The sequence below is a fragment of the Hylaeus volcanicus genome, chromosome 2 (assembly GCF_026283585.1).
Source record: "Hylaeus volcanicus isolate JK05 chromosome 2, UHH_iyHylVolc1.0_haploid, whole genome shotgun sequence".
NCBI classification, from domain to species: Eukaryota; Metazoa; Arthropoda; class Insecta; order Hymenoptera; family Colletidae; genus Hylaeus; species Hylaeus volcanicus.
Genome location: NC_071977.1, coordinates 816,555 through 835,198, shown reverse-complemented (window position 1 = coordinate 835,198; position 18,644 = coordinate 816,555). Strand labels below are relative to the sequence as shown.

General features: G+C 33.9%; 4 protein-coding genes across 9 annotated transcripts; 2 read left to right on the top strand and 2 right to left on the bottom strand.

The window, feature by feature from the left end:
- The first annotated feature begins 335 nt into the window (after positions 1-335).
- Positions 336-6,525, top strand: LOC128884999 (wee1-like protein kinase). The gene is made up of 5 exons (XM_054138733.1): positions 336-520; positions 921-1,680; positions 2,449-2,767; positions 2,849-3,731; positions 3,823-6,525. The coding sequence occupies exons 2-5, from the start codon at positions 1,428-1,430 to the stop codon at positions 4,135-4,137; spliced, it is 1,770 nt and encodes a 589-aa protein (XP_053994708.1). The 5' UTR covers positions 336-520; positions 921-1,427; the 3' UTR covers positions 4,138-6,525.
- A 430-nt stretch (positions 6,526-6,955) lies between these two features.
- On the top strand, positions 6,956-10,848 carry LOC128872022 (sodium/bile acid cotransporter 7-like). 6 transcript variants are annotated; one of them, XR_008456083.1, is made up of 7 exons: positions 6,960-7,832; positions 8,085-8,233; positions 8,305-8,531; positions 8,626-8,769; positions 8,847-9,096; positions 9,325-9,643; positions 9,741-10,848. XR_008456083.1 is itself a non-coding variant. In XM_054114285.1 (7 exons), exons 3-7 carry the CDS (start codon positions 8,098-8,100, stop codon positions 9,567-9,569), a joined length of 1,002 nt encoding a protein of 333 aa, XP_053970260.1. In that variant the 5' UTR covers positions 6,960-7,535; positions 7,692-7,832; positions 8,085-8,097; the 3' UTR covers positions 9,570-10,848. The 6 variants fall into 6 exon arrangements, 5 of the variants coding, with proteins under 5 accessions (XP_053970261.1, XP_053970262.1, XP_053970260.1 ...); XM_054114285.1 differs by having other exon boundaries at positions 6,960-7,535; positions 7,692-7,832; positions 9,325-10,848; XM_054114282.1 differs by having other exon boundaries at positions 6,960-7,535; positions 7,623-7,832; positions 9,325-10,848.
- On the bottom strand, positions 10,306-15,735 carry LOC128872016 (RNA-binding protein 26). The gene is made up of 10 exons (XM_054114275.1): positions 15,538-15,735; positions 14,427-14,545; positions 14,054-14,351; positions 13,806-13,967; positions 13,374-13,726; positions 13,044-13,292; positions 12,427-12,942; positions 11,549-12,336; positions 11,216-11,470; positions 10,306-11,117 (listed from the first exon to the last, which is right to left on the bottom strand). The coding sequence occupies exons 1-10, from the start codon at positions 15,594-15,596 to the stop codon at positions 11,037-11,039; spliced, it is 2,880 nt and encodes a 959-aa protein (XP_053970250.1). The 5' UTR covers positions 15,597-15,735; the 3' UTR covers positions 10,306-11,036.
- Positions 15,717-18,629, bottom strand: LOC128872019 (excitatory amino acid transporter 1-like). The gene is made up of 10 exons (XM_054114280.1): positions 18,184-18,629; positions 17,934-18,111; positions 17,821-17,863; positions 17,704-17,740; positions 17,447-17,630; positions 17,142-17,375; positions 16,849-17,040; positions 16,617-16,751; positions 16,215-16,542; positions 15,717-15,843 (listed from the first exon to the last, which is right to left on the bottom strand). The coding sequence occupies exons 1-9, from the start codon at positions 18,419-18,421 to the stop codon at positions 16,401-16,403; spliced, it is 1,383 nt and encodes a 460-aa protein (XP_053970255.1). The 5' UTR covers positions 18,422-18,629; the 3' UTR covers positions 15,717-15,843; positions 16,215-16,400.
- Between the last annotated feature and the right edge of the window lie 15 nt (positions 18,630-18,644).

Sequence of the window (18,644 nt, the reverse complement as noted above, 5' to 3'; positions counted from 1 at the left end):
TCAACCCCTTGAATTAGTAGTTTACGATAAACATCGTAAATCATAAATCGGTCTCGATTACCGACAATTAAATTAACTCGTCTACGATCGTCATCGACCATTACAAGGTGATATTTTTTAGAAATTTAACGAATTTAAAGAGCTCTCTGAGGCTAATTTTCGAAATGATTTAAAATGTAATATCGAACATCGAAGCCTCTGGCTCCAGGAATTAGGAAGAGAAGGAGAAACACGAAGTAGGCAGTAAAATTCCCATCATATCGCACATCGAACTACTATGTTATCCCCTCCATTGTTCACCGCTGACACCAACACACCCGGCGTTCGCACATACGAACGCTACAGGTTGCAGCTGCTCGATAAAAATTCTTTCACTGCCTCCTTCGTAAAACTTCTTTCACGAAAAGGGCTCTTTGTTCGGATAAGGTAAAGACGTAAAAGATTTTTCTTGGCTCGCGTGAGCTTTGATGCCGTCATTCGGGAAGCGTAAAGAAGACAATCTCGTCTCGCTTTTTTCTTGGTGGGTTACATTATAATCACAGCATACTATTTTTTGTCATCTAAAATACTTCGTCGTACATACGTATGGCGAGAAATCAGAGTGTATATCGTTTTAGTCTGAATTTCTCGTCCTTCGTAATTAATAATAAGAGAATGCATCGAATGCACGAAATACTATGTGAATGTTTTACGGATATCTTTTTAAATTGGTCAGGTGACGTGCAATTAATTTAAAAGTAATTGTACGATAAGTTCTAGAGAATACTTGAATGTATTCCTAAAGCTTAAAAGATTCTTTTCTCGGATCTCCACTCGATTCAACTGAACGGCATAAGTTTAAGCCAATTAAACTAAACATCGTAATCGCATATAAACTAATTGGTTACTAACATTATAACACATGGTTTAATATGTTACAGGACATGGAATGTTTAAACGATGAATGATGAGGTCATCGGTGTTGAGGTAGAATTTGTTTTGGTCGATTATTCGTTTATCGTTATGAGGAGAACGTCGTCGTTTATTTCAAAGAATCCTTTGATTTTGGTCGAAAGTCTGAAAGAATAAAGCGTGACAAAAAGTTTTTAGAATTTTCACTACGGAATGGTTTCACCCTCGAAAAGTAAGTGCAGATGACGCTACTATGTACCACCATTGTGAGGAATCGTGACCAATAGGAGGCCGCGTTAGATCGTATTGAATAGAGGTCTACTTTTAAGAGAGCCTCTGATTGGTCGCTCGTAATTTCCCAAGCAACATCGGGCCACCCGCCATAACGAACGTAGCGTGGTACGAGCGAGTGTTTGAATGAACGTGTTCAAACGTAATTGACTAGATCTTATAATTGGTACCGATTTCAGTTTAGCAGATAGCAGTGTACGCGAGACAGTTGAATACACGGAAACCTATGGTGACACTTTGAAGCCATGGAAGTCGCGCAGAAGCTGCATTTCGACGCATGCGACATACAGGACGAAGAGCTGAATATCAGCTGTCGTACGAACAGCTCCGGTTGTGATGTTGATGATATTTTAGATTCCTCGGCTGATGATTTCGGATGTTCGCCATCCCTTCAACCGAGGAAGTTGTCGTTTAGTAATACAATGGATTGTAGTGACAGTGAAAGTAATCAAACGGTGACAGTTAATAATAACAAAACTCCGATCAGCAACGTGACAGGTTAGTATAATTTAAACTTTTAAACTCTTCGTGGTGTGTGTGTTTTTCTGCAACATTTTCATTACGTTTTCTGTCACGCGTCTTTCTATTCGCAAATTGTTTTCAATCAGAGACAATAAATATAACTTAAATCTCTTATAACTCTTAGATGTTTTAAATACTATGCAACCATTGGGCGTTTTATTAAAATAAGAATGTTTTTTTGTTCTATAATTAATAAAATACATTTTTATAACAGATAATAGAAGCTATGTAATATATCTTATATTGCGTGATGATCATTTCAATTCAACGCTTTTTTTTCTATGTTATATTTGCAGTTATTTATACTTAGTTTTATGTAATTAATTACTTAATACTTTCCTTTGTAGATTATTTAACTCTAAAGTAGAAGTATTTACTAGCATTATAGGTATCTGTTTTGAAGTAGATTAGAAATTATTTTAATATTTGTAATGATTTTTTGTGTGATGTGAAAAGGTTGATATTTTTGTTGGACAATTCTTTTGCATCATGCACAAGAGTAATTTCTGAGAGAATGTTTGTAAAGTAGTCAGTAAAAGTAATTGCACTGTGTACTGCCATAATTTCTATATTTTATTAAAATGTTAATTTTTAATGTTAATATTTTTTTTTAAAAAGAAGCTGTTTTTATTTATAAAGTAATAATATATCATTTAATGAACATTTTGTACTGAATAAAATCTTGTATTTTTCGAAAGTTCATATTTGAAATCAGGTAAGTGGTTTTTTTAACTTTCATTACAGGTACATCAAGGATTAGAATTCCTCCCCGTGAGAATGTATGTGCGCAAAAAATGTCAATGGCGTGTAGTCCACCTTATAAACGTGTTAGGGCTTTACGTCTTTTCGACTCACCTGCAACCCCTAAAACTTTAATGGAGAAGAGCGCGATGCATACTTCATTTCCATCCAAATGCACCAGACTATTTTCATTAGACAAATCAAGACCCTGTAATTATCAAAACAAATCTGATAAACCTGCAGCTAATGTAAATCCTTTTACACCAAATGGAATGTTGTTAACTGCAAGGAAGCGTACTAGATCTAAACGTAGTCTCAATGAGTGAGTAAGAAATGTACAGACACATTTATCTAACTGATGTTGTCCACATTTATCTAACTATTGTTTTTTTTTCCATATCAGCTCTCCCGATATCCAAATTCCGAAATTCGATCTTCCCGATTCCGATGATTCAGACAACGAAATAGAACAAGCTACGAAGCGCGTGGCATTGCAAGATTCTAATATTCCTAGATACCATCAAGAATTCCATGAACTTGGATTAATCGGTACAGGCGAATTTGGTTCGGTTTACAAGTGCATCAATCGACTGGACGGATGCACTTACGCTATTAAAAAAAGTATTAAGCCTGTTGCTGGAAGTATTAATGAAAAAAATGCCTTGAACGAAGTATACGCGCATGCCGTACTTGGCAAACATCAACACGTCGTACGATATTATTCAGCTTGGGCAGAAGATAATCATATGATTATTCAAAATGAATATTGTAACGGTGGTAGTCTAGCGGATGCTATCGCTAATTTACAAAAGGAAAACAAGCATTTTACCGAAGCTGAAATGCGACAACTTCTATTACATGTCGCAGAAGGATTAAGATACATTCATAGTATGCAATTAGTACACATGGACATTAAACCGGGAAATATCTTTATTTCGAAAGAGAAGAGGTTACTAGCAGTTAATTACGATTCGGCAGACGACGGATTCGACGAAGAAGAAACAATAGAAGAAGAAATCACATATAAAATAGGCGATTTAGGTCATGTTACGTCTGTTAATAATCCTCAAGTTGAAGAAGGAGATTGTAGATATCTACCAACAGAAATTTTACGCGAAGACTTTAGTCATCTACCAAAAGCTGATATTTTTGCTTTGGGATTAACCGTCTACGAAGCAGGCGGAGGAGGTCCGTTACCTAAGAACGGACCCGAGTGGCATAATATTAGAAATGGAAACTTGAAGGAATTGCCACACTACAGCAGAGATCTTAACGAATTACTCAAGGTAAGAACGTGCGCACTGAGAATACCGCTCTAAGAATTCACAGTAAAATTGTTATTATCTAATTTTATGATCCTGTTTGTTTTCATTACAGCTAATGATTCATCCAAATCCTGAAATGAGACCTTCAGCGGTATGCCTCATTCAACATAGAGTACTATGTCCGTTTGGAAATAAAACGAAAGCTCAATTGCGACGAGAACTGAATGCGGAAAAATTAAAAAATGAAATTCTATCCAAACAATTGCAAGAAGCGGCTAAATGTCTAAAAACCATTGCTCCAAACGTAGCGGCAATTAATAATACGATGAATGCCGGAGGCTACAAGTTAAGACCAACGCCAACTAGAACTTCATCGCGGGTAGTGGGTAAAAAAGTAAATCGAAGTAATAGCACTACAAATTTTTGAATGTTTTATGTTATATTTTTGTCGGACTAAAAAGAAGGAACGAAGGGGGTAGGTAAAGGTGCTTAAAGAATAAACGATTCTTTTAAGTACCTTGATATTGTGATATGAATCAACCGTAGCTTATAAGTGAAAATATGATCAATATTTGATGATACGAGAATATAAGAATGATATACAGAGTGAAATTGCATAATAGTCATGGGTAAACTTTCTTGCCGCGATGAAGGTATTACAATAATAAAACGAGCATGAATTGCAGAACAAAAGACTATAAACAGGTAATTTCTCAATTATTTACATCTCGTGTTTCGTGGCTACTTCAATTTTAAACATGGCTACAGTATACAGTAATTTAATACTGTTAATCTATGTATATTGTGTGTGTTTTATTTTAATGTTAGATAACAAAATAGATATTTAAGGTTTGGAAGATAATTAATTAGTGTCATTGTTCGTCGGTATCTTTCAGGGTATACAACATTGTTTAAATTTTACTTTTTAAAAAGAACAAGAACAATTTTACTATATACTTCAACACGTGCCTTTAATGTTTTTGTTGCAACATTTTTACGTATACACTATGTACAATTACGATATACATTTGTTTTGTAATATTTTCAATTTTAAAAAAAAATCAAATTAACAGTATTATAAAAAGATAAACGTTAAAAAAAGAGTTGCTAGTTAATGTTTTAATCATTGTTTGATACTTCTGTTCCTTTCCAGTTGTTCGAGAATTACTATAGTAAATAATTGGGAATGCTAACAGTAGATTACAACAAATCATTTGTTACAAATACGTTGTACTTTTTATATATCGATATTTGCATGTATTAATAGTTCAATATTTTATATTGTCTAGCGTTTAATTGCTACTACACTTGTATTATTCATTGTTTGTTACTCTCAGGCTTCTTATCAAAATGTTTAGTTTACTATTTTTTCTTTCTTTGTTTATGGAAATTTTCATATTCGGACAGAAGACTGCTATTTAAAATTTTTATACTTCTTCATAATACGAACTCAATAGCTTTTAAGGGATTATATTTTTTAATGTGATAACGAAAAATTGATATTACTCACTTAGCATTGGCTGCTTGTAGATACGTACTTTTGATAACAGAAAGGTAATCATTTTTCAATCATTAAAGCCGATAGCTGACACAATAGAGCTTCATCCAAGCATACTTCCTAGCCCTAATCATTTCAATTTCACTCTGTGTATGCTTTATATGAAAGAATAATAACTCTTAAAATCATAAGCGATTAAAGAGTGACCCTTCGAACGTAAAATGTTTTAAGTTTAAATTATTTTTATAGTATTTTTTTAGTCCTATTGTCTTTGGCATGCTCTAGATTTCGTATTATACCATTTTCTCTCGTGTTTTTATTATATATATCGAATACTGATGTTTAATAATCCGCGTTTCTAGTGTAGACGGTACTTTCGATTAGGTGTTCCTTATTTTATTTACTAGTATGAAATTCGCAAGAAAAGGAAGACATATATTTTCTATATTGTACAAATCCCCTACGAATTTTTCTACTTAATTTTGGTCTTGTAACAAACTTTGTTTCACGATCAGGGATGTCAAAGTATGGTAGTTCATTACGGTGTAGTGAATTTGACGATCCGTATTATACGAATACATTCGATGAATATTCTTGTTCCTCAAAGTGACATCAGTTAGATGCCTTATGTACAATCATGGCTTCTAGCTAATAAAAAAAAGAAAGAATTAAAGCCTTTGTATGTACCTTAATTTAACATTCTCGTGTCACTAAGCATGCTAATATGTGATCTTTTATATTTGTGTTACCGACGCATTTCGATATTTATATTAAATAGCACGTGTAATGCCTCGCATTACTGTTTACAAAAATTCGAAAGAAATATCTGGACAGTGTTTTCTAATATCATGTAATTTGTTGTAGTTTGCGATACAAACTACTTGTGTTTTTTTTTATTTACTATATGAATTTGGTTTTTGAACAAGGTCTATTAAAAATCAAAATTCCCATTGCATTGTCGATGTTAAAAGTAATGCGATCGAAATGTTAATTCTCCCCAGTCTTGTAACTTATGTGTAACCTCGTTTAACAACCAATGTTATGTATTTAGTCATAGACCGCGATATGTATAAAAGTTATGGACTTGCGTACAAAAAAAAATGTGAATAATCCATAAAAAAAAAAGCGGTTTAAGCTTCTAAGTGTGTGCCAGAAAGGGTAGACCCCGATTTGTGGCATTAAGATATGTGGTGTTGCACCACATTTATATACACTGTGAACTGTTGTTTCATTAATCTTATTATTATTATTATTATTATTAATATTATTATTATATATTATTAATATTATTATAATAAATGATAATTAACGAACTGACTTTCCTTAGTTATTCATTTTCTTATTCCTTAAAAAAATGATTACAAAATAAAACTGAAACGTATCTATTTATCTATGTATTTTCAGCATTCCAATTTGGCTGTTCTCAATTTTATCCAAGAAAACAAAACAAGGAATGTATGTACATTTTTTATTTTTAATTGTACATACATACGAAATAAAGAACGTGTAACAATAAATATTTAATGCTTAATCGAACATGTGTTTTATAAACCTAATTATTGAATTTAATTCCCCTGTAAGCAAGAAAAGAAATTAATATAACAGGAAGAAAGAAATATCAGTTTTCGGGTTAGGAATATTTAATAAAATGGTGTATATAGGTCTTTTTTCCTGTAGACTGTAGTGCGTTTCATATATGATATTAGTTTGAAAATAATAATCGCGTAACTGAACACCGTACAAGTCGTGGATTTTACTGTATATAAGTACATATACATACACGCGTACATGTATTGATAAGGCATACGATACAGTGAAGAAAGACGCATTGCTTATAAATACCGGCCAGTTGGACATTAAATGCAATAACGTTTGTAGAACAATAACGAATGTCTACACAATTGTTTGTTTTTTATATTTTTAGAAGTATCTCCAAAAAAATACTAACGAATTTCTCTTGTATTTGTTGGTCGTAATAATCGAGATTGTTCTTCTATTCGTTTATTAACCGTCTTCCAGTGTACGAAAACGAGTAAATACATGCATATAACAAATAAATTATATTTTAATATTTAAAATAAAATTTAATAACCACGAAGCACTGTTATTTTGTACGATTTCTTGCAATTGCATAAAACCACAGAAAAGAATCTGCTGTCAATCTCAGTTTCGTTTGTTTGCAATTAACGACGAGAATACCAAACAATTACGTTATATATGGCACATATTGTTTTATATCTTGTTGCATTCAGAATTTTACGAATAATGCTTTGACTTAGGTGCATCCAACCTTTAGTTTCTACTTGATCTTATACTAAGATTATTAGGTAAAATACTTTCACAAAAGATTTGTAGTGAATAAAATACTATAGATTAGTTTGTGAGAGAATGATTCTAGGTACAATGTTTAATAGATATCATTATATTATCAATAAAATATGCTTGCTTCGTTCAATTACGACATTTCAAGCATGTTGAAATAGGATTAGACGTATTGTCCAAGCGTGCACGCACAAAAACTTTTAAAGGAGACTGCATGAAACGTTTCTAAAGAAGAACCAGAAAAAATGCTGCATTGGCTGAACTTGCTCGTAGGCCGACATTCTCTAATTTTTACAAAAATGGTTTGAATCTTATTTACTGTTATTAATATTTCTTCATTGTACGTACTAATGTTTTCCAAGCTGGAGATTTAAATCTCTCATTTATCATAGGCATGGGAATTTTATTTCCTTTCAAGGGCTCATTTATTGAAAAGTATTGGAAACCATTAGTATACATTGTGTTTTATTATTATCTTATTATTTATATTCAATTACCATGGTAAGATTATATTTCTATAATTTGTATTTGTTAAAATATCTAAATTATTACAGACACACCTTGATAATGTATCCAAAATATACACAAGAAGGTCAGCAAAGAAAAAGGCAAAGTGAACTTTTATATCGATATGGATACTTTTTATCAATGCTTTTGTGTATGATACTTGCATCAGTTAGACCACACTTGGGTAAAACAAATGGTACTTATACTAATATAATTATATTCAGGATTATGAAGATTATCATACTATTCTTATATTGTGTATTATAGGTGTTTTTAATGGAAATATTATCATTCGATATTTTGCTGTGCCTTTAACATACCTAGAAGCAGGGTTATTGTGTGATCTTAAATCTCTGTATTTAACATTGAGCAATTACTCCCTTTTAATATTTACAATGATCTTTATGTACATCTTAATGCCTTCTTTGATGAAACTTGGAGTATGTTTGTTGACTTATGCAGACATTAATATATGGTTGTTAAAGGGAATGGAAGTAAATAAATAAAAATAAAGATACTTCTAGTTGAATTATGAATTAAATATAAGTAATTGTAGGGGTATCTATTATCATAATTCTTTCCTTTTAGGTGCTTTACTGTATGCCACCCCCATTGAATACAAATCTTGTTCTATGTAGATTGGCACAGGCAGATTTGTCAACAAGTATCGTAATAACTTTGGTTTCTCATTTTGCAGGATTATTTATATCACCTGTACTACTATATTTTGTGGTAAATCAAGCGTGTATATGTATGATTGTTATTTTATAAACATTTTTCCACCAGAAAATACATTATTTCTGTTACAGTTAGGCGCATCTACGCCTCCTTTGGTTGGCGTTAACGTCAAAGAAACCATTTATAGCACGATTGTACCGTTAGTTATTGGTATTGCTATTCAATTTTTCATTTTAAAATATGGTTTTTGTTTCAAAATTAAATCGCCATGGTTCTCCCAAGCATTACTATTAGCCACGGCATACCACTGGTTTTGCGACGCTGTTTCAGTGGATGCGTCGTCTTTACAAGCTAGTGATGTGATATTATGCGTAGTAATCGGTAAGTTTATTAATATTTATTATATGAACATGTATGATAACATATTCAGAAAATGTTTAATGTCAATCGTTGCAAAGAATATTCTTGTGCAATTTTGGTGGCATGTATTTGTTTCATTTAAACGTGTCAAAATATTGTTGAGTTGAATATGTCTCTGCAACTTAAGTGTCTTACTATATGCATGGTTTATATCAGCCAGTTATAGTATCAGTATTCTTTATGTTCAAGCTTGCGTGGGACAAATCTTTGTTAGCTGCTTGTGTTGGATTTTGTGCTCTCGATGGTTACCACGGAATATCTTACTAGCTGCACTTTTTACAAGTACCCATAAGTCGGTTGGTCTTGGCAGCTGGGTTTTGCGCGGTGCTTACCATGGTTCAGCTCATGGTCCAGCAGTGAATTTACCATTGTCCATACTACCAGTTGCACAATTATTGTTAGGCAGTTTATTAGCTAGCTGGTTATCTCCATAATGTCAATGTTAGGCAGGCAATTTCAATAAATTTGTGTGTATTTTATCCTAATTATTTTCCATCTAAAATTGCACGTATGTTTAATTGTGTATTGCCGTTTTTCATTCAACGTATTATTACGACTATTTTTGTTTAAAAAATGAGACTAAATGCATATGTTGTTTGTTATAGCAATTTTAATCTCGAAGCACCATGAAGTATTTTAGTATGTACTGACAGACCATAGAAACAGGAAACATTGCTCCGATCAGAAAAATTACAGGATGTTCTAATGACTTTAGTAATCGAATTAATATTAAAATATACAATGAAAAACTGATTCTTCTAAAAATATATTATAGTCTTTTTAAATAAACGCATTCTGTTTATCTCGATACTCTCAAAATCTGTATCTTCTTAATCTTCAATAAATGGAATACTTAAAATAATACTGGGTAGGAGTTTACTCAAAATTATTTTCAAAATGTATCAAATAAGTTTATTCATATGTATAACGAAATGCCAGCGAAGGCGTTGAAACATAGTCTGTGATTTTATGTTTTCTTTAAAATTCGCGTAGAATGTATACGTGCTTCATTTTTATTGCGGAATTTAATACTTACCTTGAAAATGAATCTTAAGAATTTATATGTAACAATTATATATTATATTGTTTTCAGTATATATTGAAACAACTAGTGTAAAATTATGCATGAATAAGCTTTTTTTCGATTCTAATCAACTCAGTTTCATTGACATTTGATAAAAGGAAATCATGACAATTATACATTACACTGTACATCATTACAGGAACAATCTTTAAATAGTACATTAAGTGAAAGTAAAAAAGAAAAATCAAATTACACTACTTCGAAGCGTTATACGCTATATCTTATGTGGTAATTATATAATAAATTGTATTTGTATCTTACAAGTTATAAATATAGTTTCCTCACTTTCGATTGTAAAATTTCTGAAAATTATAAGTATCTACTTATTCTAAAAGTCTGTCTACTGTTATAGATATATCTCGAAAGTAATAACAAGAGACATTTCACAGTTTTACACACGAAAGAAAAAGGACTTTGAATTCAGAATAAGATGTTTCCCATACAAAACATAGCGATTTTATTCTACAAATAATGGGATAAATTTGGTTAGTTTTTTTTTCTTGTTGTTGTTGTTGTTGTTGTTGGAAACTTGCATATCAGTTTTCTATTTTGCAACGCGCAACTCGGCACGGTATATACTTTTTATACCGTTATAACGCGTACACGCATATATTTAATAATATTAACAAATAGTGTAACACTCATGATAACGTGTATGAGCTCGTAACCTGACTCTTTCGTGAAAATCATGGCATTTGATGCATCAAATAACGGTGCAGCAGTGGCGCAGGTGCTGAGCATATATTGATTTGCCCAGATCATCACACAGTCATTGTAGCTGGTACCAAGTTTTTTGTCACGAGTAACGCTGACGCTGCTATCGCCGCCAGCTACGCGATTCACCATCTTCATCCTCTTCTTCTTCGTTCTCTTCGAGTAGTAGTGCTTTTGCGTTGGCCTGTGACAAATAAAATTCATCGTGTACAAAAGTAACGGATCGTTCTTTTGCTTCTTTAATTTAACGGTAATTATAGGTATCATGTTTCAGGAACTCACTTCTAAATCAATTTCTTCATCGGTGGTAGGTGGTGCTTGTTCGGAACGCGAAGAAAGTTGTACAGTTGCGTTCGTATTACTACCACCACCGCCGCGGTGTAAATGATGCCCGGAAACCCATGTTATAGACAATAATCTATCCTGAAATGTGCGTCCCTTTGCAAAAGCCACCTCCGCTTCTTTTCTTGATTTGAAATTGATTACAATTGAAGGCGTTGCATCGTCTACTATTTGATTCACAATTTCTCCAAATTGCTGAAACGTGATTGATACACAAATTAATTATATGGAATAATACAAATACAGTGAAAAATATAACTTATTGATACTTACTTGAAAATGCGCTAAAACTTCAGCCTTTTCTTCGGTTTCGTAACCAGAGACTAGAAGACTCGTCGGTCTGTGATCTACCGAAACATGAGTAAAACTTCCTCTACCGCGACCCCTATAAGATAGTGCATGGGTGCCTCGTATAATTCTACTAGATCTTGTACCTCTACCGACAGGTGGGCCTGCGTTTAAACCTAACGCGGCAGCTTGAGCTCGTAACTCGTTTAATCTCTTTTGCAACTCTCCGGCATCCTGTCCCTCTTGTTGTGCAGTCATTAAATCTAACTCAGCGTCTAAGATCTCCTTTTGGGTTTGTTCTCTCGACTTGGCTTGCGTCTTATTTACACCGATTTGACCATTAACAGCCAGATCCTTGCGTAAGTTGTCAATAGATTGCTGCATAGTCTTTATCGTAGTCATAAGTGCATCTTTTTGTTCGGGATTTTTCTCGGCTTTGTCGATCAATGCTCGAATTTCTATCAGATGCTTATCCAGTAGTTCTTGTTTTCTCTTGCGCAAGTCGGCGGTTAACTTTAATGCCTCCTTACGTTTCTCCTCCTGTTTCTTTTTTAAGGTTTCTTTAGCTGCTAGTATCTCTTGTGTCTTTTTTATTGCAAGAACTTTGTCCTCCCGGGTTGGAACAGTGGCGGTCGCTTTTGGCGATGTTGGAACCAAACTTTGCGTGACTTGTTCTTCGGTTGAACGACGAGTGGGGATGTATTCGTTTTCATCAGTTTTAGTTGGCGCTGGTACGGCAGCACCCAATCGTTCTTTCACGGAAGGTCGACATCCTGAGTAAAAATAATACCCTCGGTTAAATATCGGTATATTTCTTTTTTTACGGAAAATATAATTAGTCGAGAATTTCGATACCAACTTACCTGGTGGTACATTTTCAATAGCGCCACCAGCAGCGTTATTATTAATATTGTTATGCCAAAACACTTTGATAAATCTATTATTCAACACAGCCTCTGTACTTCTATACGCAGCTTTCGCTTCGGTTGGTAGCTGGAAGGTAACCAACGCTCCTTCGGGATCTCCGCCGAAATTAACTTGGATATTTACAATTTTACCAAATTTCGAGAAGTGATTATTCAATTGGGTTATGTTGTTCAAGCTACGGGGGACCTTTTTCAGTTCCAAAGAACAATTAGCTGGATTGTGTACTACTCGTTGTTTTGGTCCGAGACGGTTGAAATCAAATGCTTGTTTACGTTTCAACGGATTCGTTTGAGGGTGAGTTATTTCGGACGAATTCGTGTGGGGAATAACTGGCACGCTGATTAGTTCCCTTTGACCCCGCCCATAAATTCCAGGTCCCGGCGGGGGATGCCTTCCCCATGGCATTCGAGGCTCCATGCTTGGCGCGTCCGGGTTATATTCTGCGAATGCGTCTGTGGAAATTCGTTACGCGTCAAAAACAATAATAAAATAATATATGAAGCACTATCGTGGTCAAACGTTCCTAAACATTTTGAGATTAAGAAATACCAACCCATGTTAGAGTGATGTTGATTTCTCAAGTGGGGAGGAGGTAAACTTGCAAGAGGAAGGTGTTGAGGTGGGGCATTTCCATTAGGTCCTTGAGGCGGTTCTGGTACCGCCGATACAGGTACAGTTCCTGGTGCTTGCGCACTATGCGGTCCGAAGGTCAGAACGCGACTTAAAGCTACATCTTCTAATACAACTGGATCTGTACCATGATCGTAAGGGCACAAATCGCCTCTCATGCAGTAGCCTTTTTCTGCAAGTATACATTTTCATCAGAATAACAAAAACATATTACCGAAAATAGCGATTGTTCGACTACTTGGAAAATACAAACCGTCAAAGTCTCTGCATCTTCTCTTCGTTTGGAACCCTGGTTGGTTATTTGGTACACTAGAAACAACAGCGACGACGCTTTGAATTGACTGACTAGTAGTAGACAACCTCATGTCTACATCTCCATGATTACTATCCTGTGTTGGAGTTCCACCACCAGGACTCCCTTCGATTCTTTCCGATCTGTCTATATCCATCCTATCGGATCGATCTATCTTCTTACGATCTAGCGATCTTGATCTCGATCGTAACGGTGTCGGAGACCTGTTTCTAAATCGCGCCCTGTGGTCACGATTTTCAGGACCATCTCGTATCCTCGGTCGTATCGGGGATGTACTGCGACTTCTGCTTCGTCTGTGCGCAACATTAATCATTAAAGAGGAGGAAGAAGGTTTTTATGAATTCAAATACATCGTTAATCGACGTAACAGACCTTCTATCGTGCCGTCTTGTATTTGGTGGTGACTCGTTTCTCCACGGTCGACTCCTGTCGCGTTCTCGATCGCGACGAATATGTTCTCTGCTCCTAGACCTACGTCTGTCTCTCTCCCACGAACGTGAACGCGATCTTGTTCTGGATCGCATACGACCACTCCTAAGGCACGCGTAATTTGCATTTTAACAAGATACATTTATAGAGATTTTTTTTTTTTTTTTTTTTTTAATGTCGATCGAACTTACCGACTTCGCGAACGTTTCTCCTTTTCTTTGTCAATTTTATCAGAGTCTGACTTTCTAGTTTCACGTTTACCTATTGCCATAGGCGCCGATCCATTTATTTGGAGGGGAACAGGGGGATTTGTATTGACAGTAGTAACAGGAATTGTAGCTTCGACTATCTTTTCTGTTGCTAAACCAGGTGCTGGTGGATTTACACCTGGAGGTGTCCCACCACTATCTGGATCATTTTTTGCAGGTGGAAGCGTGTATTCTTGAGTTTCCAATGTTTTAAATAGTAATTCCACAAAGTTCTTTGTTTCTGCAACAAAAAAATCATGATTGAATAGATAATTTGTAGCTTATGCAAATGATATTGTTCTGATTATAAACATACCGTGTTGCAAAAATACATCAAGTTGTTCAACCATTCCACCTCTCAATTCTTCTAATGTTTTGTCCTTCTTAACAAGAGCGTATACATATTTTGCTAATGCAGCAGGATCTGCATCGCAACTAAAAAGACAAACAGATATTGTTAATATCGTATTTAACGTTTCTCCTGTTATAATATTCAATCTAGAAATTAGTGATTTGGGTTACTAGAAAATATTTTTAAAGGTAGGGTCTTATTACTATAACAAATAATTATTAGGCATTATCACAGAGGTTACATGCTACATTTCTATTATGTTAATGTATATGAAAAATATATATTGAGCTATACAATAAGTACTACTTTAATCAATTATAATCTAACATAGTATGATCATATTCTTTGTACAAGTTATAGGGTACAAAAACAGAACATTCTATTAAATCAATACATTACAAATATGTAAATAAAGTCAATTACATGCTTAAAATTAATTTATAGCACATGAAAAGGGAAACAATTTTATTTAATACAAAAAACATAATACAATGTATGCTAATAATTCAAACATGTATGATTCTCAGCTTAGCATCTTTTAATAATCATGATGTTGCTTACAGTGAAAATCTTGCTCCGTATAAACAAATAATTTTAATAACAATCTAATTTGGGGAGAACAAATTACGTTTCGATTAATCATTGCTGTCAACAAATCGTTATGAAATAAGCGAATCCCGGAAATTATTTACATGGAAAAATGAGGAATGAAAGGAAATGGTTTTTTCGCGATAGCTAAGGAAATACGCGTAATATCGATTTTCCGAAAGAGAACACAGCGAAATTAACCACATTACTCTCAATTATTCGAAATGCGTTCGCTACAAAATACATGAGAAATATTATCGTGATCGGGCATATTGTTGTTCAGCTGGTTGTTACCAGAAGCAGGATAAATACGGTGCGGCGATAGATCTCGAGAGGATCTATCGAAGATCATGTAGAAACAGACGAGGTGCCACAAGTAAATATAAATCTGCATGGGGTATAAAGCATAGCACATGTACGGCCATTTACAACATCAAATGCATACACATACACCTAAAACTGTACTCGGGCAAGCTGGCCTACTTACAGCGGCTCCAACACGGCGGTGAGCCACGCCTTGAATTGATCCGGATTCTCTATAATCATTTTTAGCGAATACGCAACGAAAAACACATGGAACTTTTCAAAGACACACGTTAATTACACAATTTCTGGGCGGGAATAAGTACTCTCCTAAGTAAAGACAGTCGCCATTCTGAAATCTCACTCCTATACACGCACCGCTCACATATAGGCAGCTCGCTTCTAGAAAATATCACAGGAGTCGCTGGTGCTAGCTCGTCAGATAGGTTAGTTCCGCTCGCTAGTTTCTCACCATAGAGTATGATAGAATCTAGATACAAATACGACGCCTTATATATATATAGACTAAAGTAGACGAATTAAAGCAGGGAATCCAAAAGAATCGCTCAAAAGTTGTGGAACTGTTGTTTCAGGAAAATGCACGCAATTATTTAACTAAATTCGTTTCAAAATTAGTTCTATATGTTCACCGCTAGATGGACACGAAGACGCATCTAGTGGCGCCATCCGTGAGAAAATGCCCAAGTTTGTAATGAAAATCGTACCTACTGTTTTTTAGCAAACAAAAATGTATTGTAGCTTAAATTGTCAAATTACAAACAGAATTATTAATTAGTTCGAATTAATAATTGTGTAATATTAATTTTGAGCTAATAAAATACCATAAAACTTTAATCTTACGTTCAAGATGCGAAATTGAAGTCTGCGTTGAGTGTGCGCAGGAAGCTGTTGCTCATCCGTCCGCCATGTTGGTTTCAGTCAGTTTCCGTTTAGTTCATTTTAGTTGACAAATCAAAGTAAAATCTTAGTGATTATTGAAACGGATAGAAAATTAGAGTGATCATTACCCTGACTTTTATTAAGAAGTCAATTACAAGTTATCCTATTCGAGTCGCATAATTCTATGTCTTCAGGTACAGAATTTCGCCTTCTTTTTTCGTAGTAATGGGTTACTATCCCGGCGCCTAGAGCATCAGCTATTATGTTCATAGTGGTCCTGAAACGATCTCTAAGAAGGAATAGTGTAATTTATTATATTGAATAAATGATTTAAATAAATTAAGTAAAATGATCGATTCTTACACAAGCCAATCGATCGCTATAATTAACGAAACATCTTCCGCTGGCACTCCCACAGAATTTAGTACCATTATTAGCATTACGTATCCGCCACTGGGTAAGCCAGCAGCACCGATACACGATAAAGTACATGTAATGCTATAAAATTTGTTTTTAACGTTAGCATACAAGTATAATTAAACGTAGGTGTTTTATATTTAACGAAAATGTTATTGAAAACAATCGTAATACAAACATGATTATTATGACTTGAAATAACGAATATTGGAGTCCGTGTAATTGAATTATAAAAATTGCACCAATACTTTCATATAGTGCTATGCCATCCATATTTATTGCAGCACCAATTGGAACAATAAATCTAGTTATCTTGGATGGTATTCCTATACGTTCTAAGCACGCGAGTGTTACTGGAACTGTAGCTGTACTAAATTAGAATTGTTAAATAATTAAAATTTGATCAAGAGAAAGTAATTTAACTGGTCTAGCTTGATATTATAAATGTTAGATTTATTTTTTATTAATTACCTGGATGAGGTACCAAATGCAGTAGCAAAAGCTGGTCCTAGTTTAGATATAATTTTATATGGAGGCTGATGGGTGCATGTAAAATATAGCAAAGGAAGCACAATAAAACCTTGTATAAGTAGACCACTGAACACAGTGAATATGTACATTCCTAGTTGTTTTATGACGTCACCAAAATCTTCCACTTCTAATACTTTTGCAGCAATAAGAAACAGTACACTTACTGGTACTATCCTATACGGCATAAATGTTATTTATTAAATTTATTCATTTTTTTTTATTAGTTATGTAACTATTATCTTTACTTTATTGCCCAATTCATCATTTTCGTCACCGACTCTGACACAGACTGAAAAAAGTTTTTTAAAGGTTCACCCTTAGTGTCTATGTTTCCAATTGCTAAACCCAGTATTAAACTAAAGGATACCAAGCCTAAAACATTTGTTCCTGACACATTTTTGTGACTTATTTCCCATTCGTCTATTGACACTGTAAAAGAAAGAAAAAGGAATTCAAGGTTTATTGTATGCTAGAGGAAGGTTTCTGTGTAGTTCTAACATACCTGACCCATCCATTGGTTCTATTAACGAAGTTTGATACTAAAACAATTTTTATATAAAATGTCTTGTTTGAAACTGACTACTTAATTATTAAGGTAAAAGTTAACAAATTCTTTTACCTGGTTTATGCACGCATTTACTATGTTATCCGGTATCAAATTGCTATAAACAAGTAGAAGTGTAAGGAAAATATAAAATAAAATTTAATCAATATTAAGTAGGTAAGAATTACCGAAATAAATCTAACACTGTATCCTCTGTGATGAAATATTTGGTTGTATTTTGCGATACAATACTTCCATTTTTATGCAATTCTCCAGGTTTTATCGTTTGAACGAGTATAACACTTAGTATTACTCCAAGCGTTGTTGTTGTTGTGTAATAGTACAGTACCATTAATCCAATGCAACCTACGAATTTTAAAGGATATAAAAATGAATTCGAACGTTTAATACTAACGAATTTAACTGTTTCGTGTTTACCTGATTTCTTTAAATTGCAAGTAGCACTCACGATACTAGATGTTAAAAGAGGTAGTATTAAACAATTTATCAGCCTCATAAATAGTTCTCCAGGAAACTTTAGATACATAATATTTCGTTCAGACCATGGTTGACCTGTAGAAACTTTCAGGACAGCACCTGTTATAATCCCAGTAATTACACCCGCAATTGTTCTTACTATTAGCTTTTGTTTTATTAATTGTTTTAACACATCCATTTTATATTAATTTGTTATTACTTTCCACAATTAATAGCGAACAGTTTACACGCGATCGTATAAAATGAGCGTCATAGCAAATAGCATTGTGGACATATGTGCAGAAGATAAGAATTCTTATCTGTTTGATGAATGATAAAAGGAGAGGAAATTATATATTTATAGATTATATTATAGCTTTTTAAAACAGTTGCTTTTTTTTTTTTTTTTAAATTCACTGATT

Coding starts and splice junctions, on each gene's coding strand:
- LOC128884999 (XM_054138733.1), top strand. CDS start 1,428: ATGGAAGTCGCGCAGAAGCTGCATTTCGACGCATGCGACATACAGGAC. Junction 1,681..2,448: donor TCCGATCAGCAACGTGACAG/GTTAGTATAATT, acceptor CTTTCATTACAG/GTACATCAAGGATTAGAATT. Junction 3,732..3,822: donor ATCTTAACGAATTACTCAAG/GTAAGAACGTGC, acceptor TTTTCATTACAG/CTAATGATTCATCCAAATCC.
- LOC128872022 (XM_054114286.1), top strand. CDS start 8,098: ATGTATCCAAAATATACACAAGAAGGTCAGCAAAGAAAAAGGCAAAGT. Junction 8,234..8,304: donor ACACTTGGGTAAAACAAATG/GTACTTATACTA, acceptor TGTGTATTATAG/GTGTTTTTAATGGAAATATT. Junction 9,097..9,324: donor GATATTATGCGTAGTAATCG/GTAAGTTTATTA, acceptor TTTATGTTCAAG/CTTGCGTGGGACAAATCTTT.
- LOC128872016 (XM_054114275.1), bottom strand. CDS start 15,596: ATGATTATAGAGAATCCGGATCAATTCAAGGCGTGGCTCACCGCCGTG. Junction 14,546..15,537: donor ACCGCCGTGTTGGAGCCGCT/GTAAGTAGGCCA, acceptor TTGTCTTTTTAG/TTGCGATGCAGATCCTGCTG. Junction 13,293..13,373: donor AAGATGCAGAGACTTTGACG/GTTTGTATTTTC, acceptor GTATACTTGCAG/AAAAAGGCTACTGCATGAGA.
- LOC128872019 (XM_054114280.1), bottom strand. CDS start 18,421: ATGGATGTGTTAAAACAATTAATAAAACAAAAGCTAATAGTAAGAACA. Junction 18,112..18,183: donor TTGCAATTTAAAGAAATCAG/GTAAACACGAAA, acceptor TAAAATTCGTAG/GTTGCATTGGATTAATGGTA. Junction 16,543..16,616: donor ATAGCGATCGATTGGCTTGT/GTAAGAATCGAT, acceptor ATTCCTTCTTAG/AGATCGTTTCAGGACCACTA.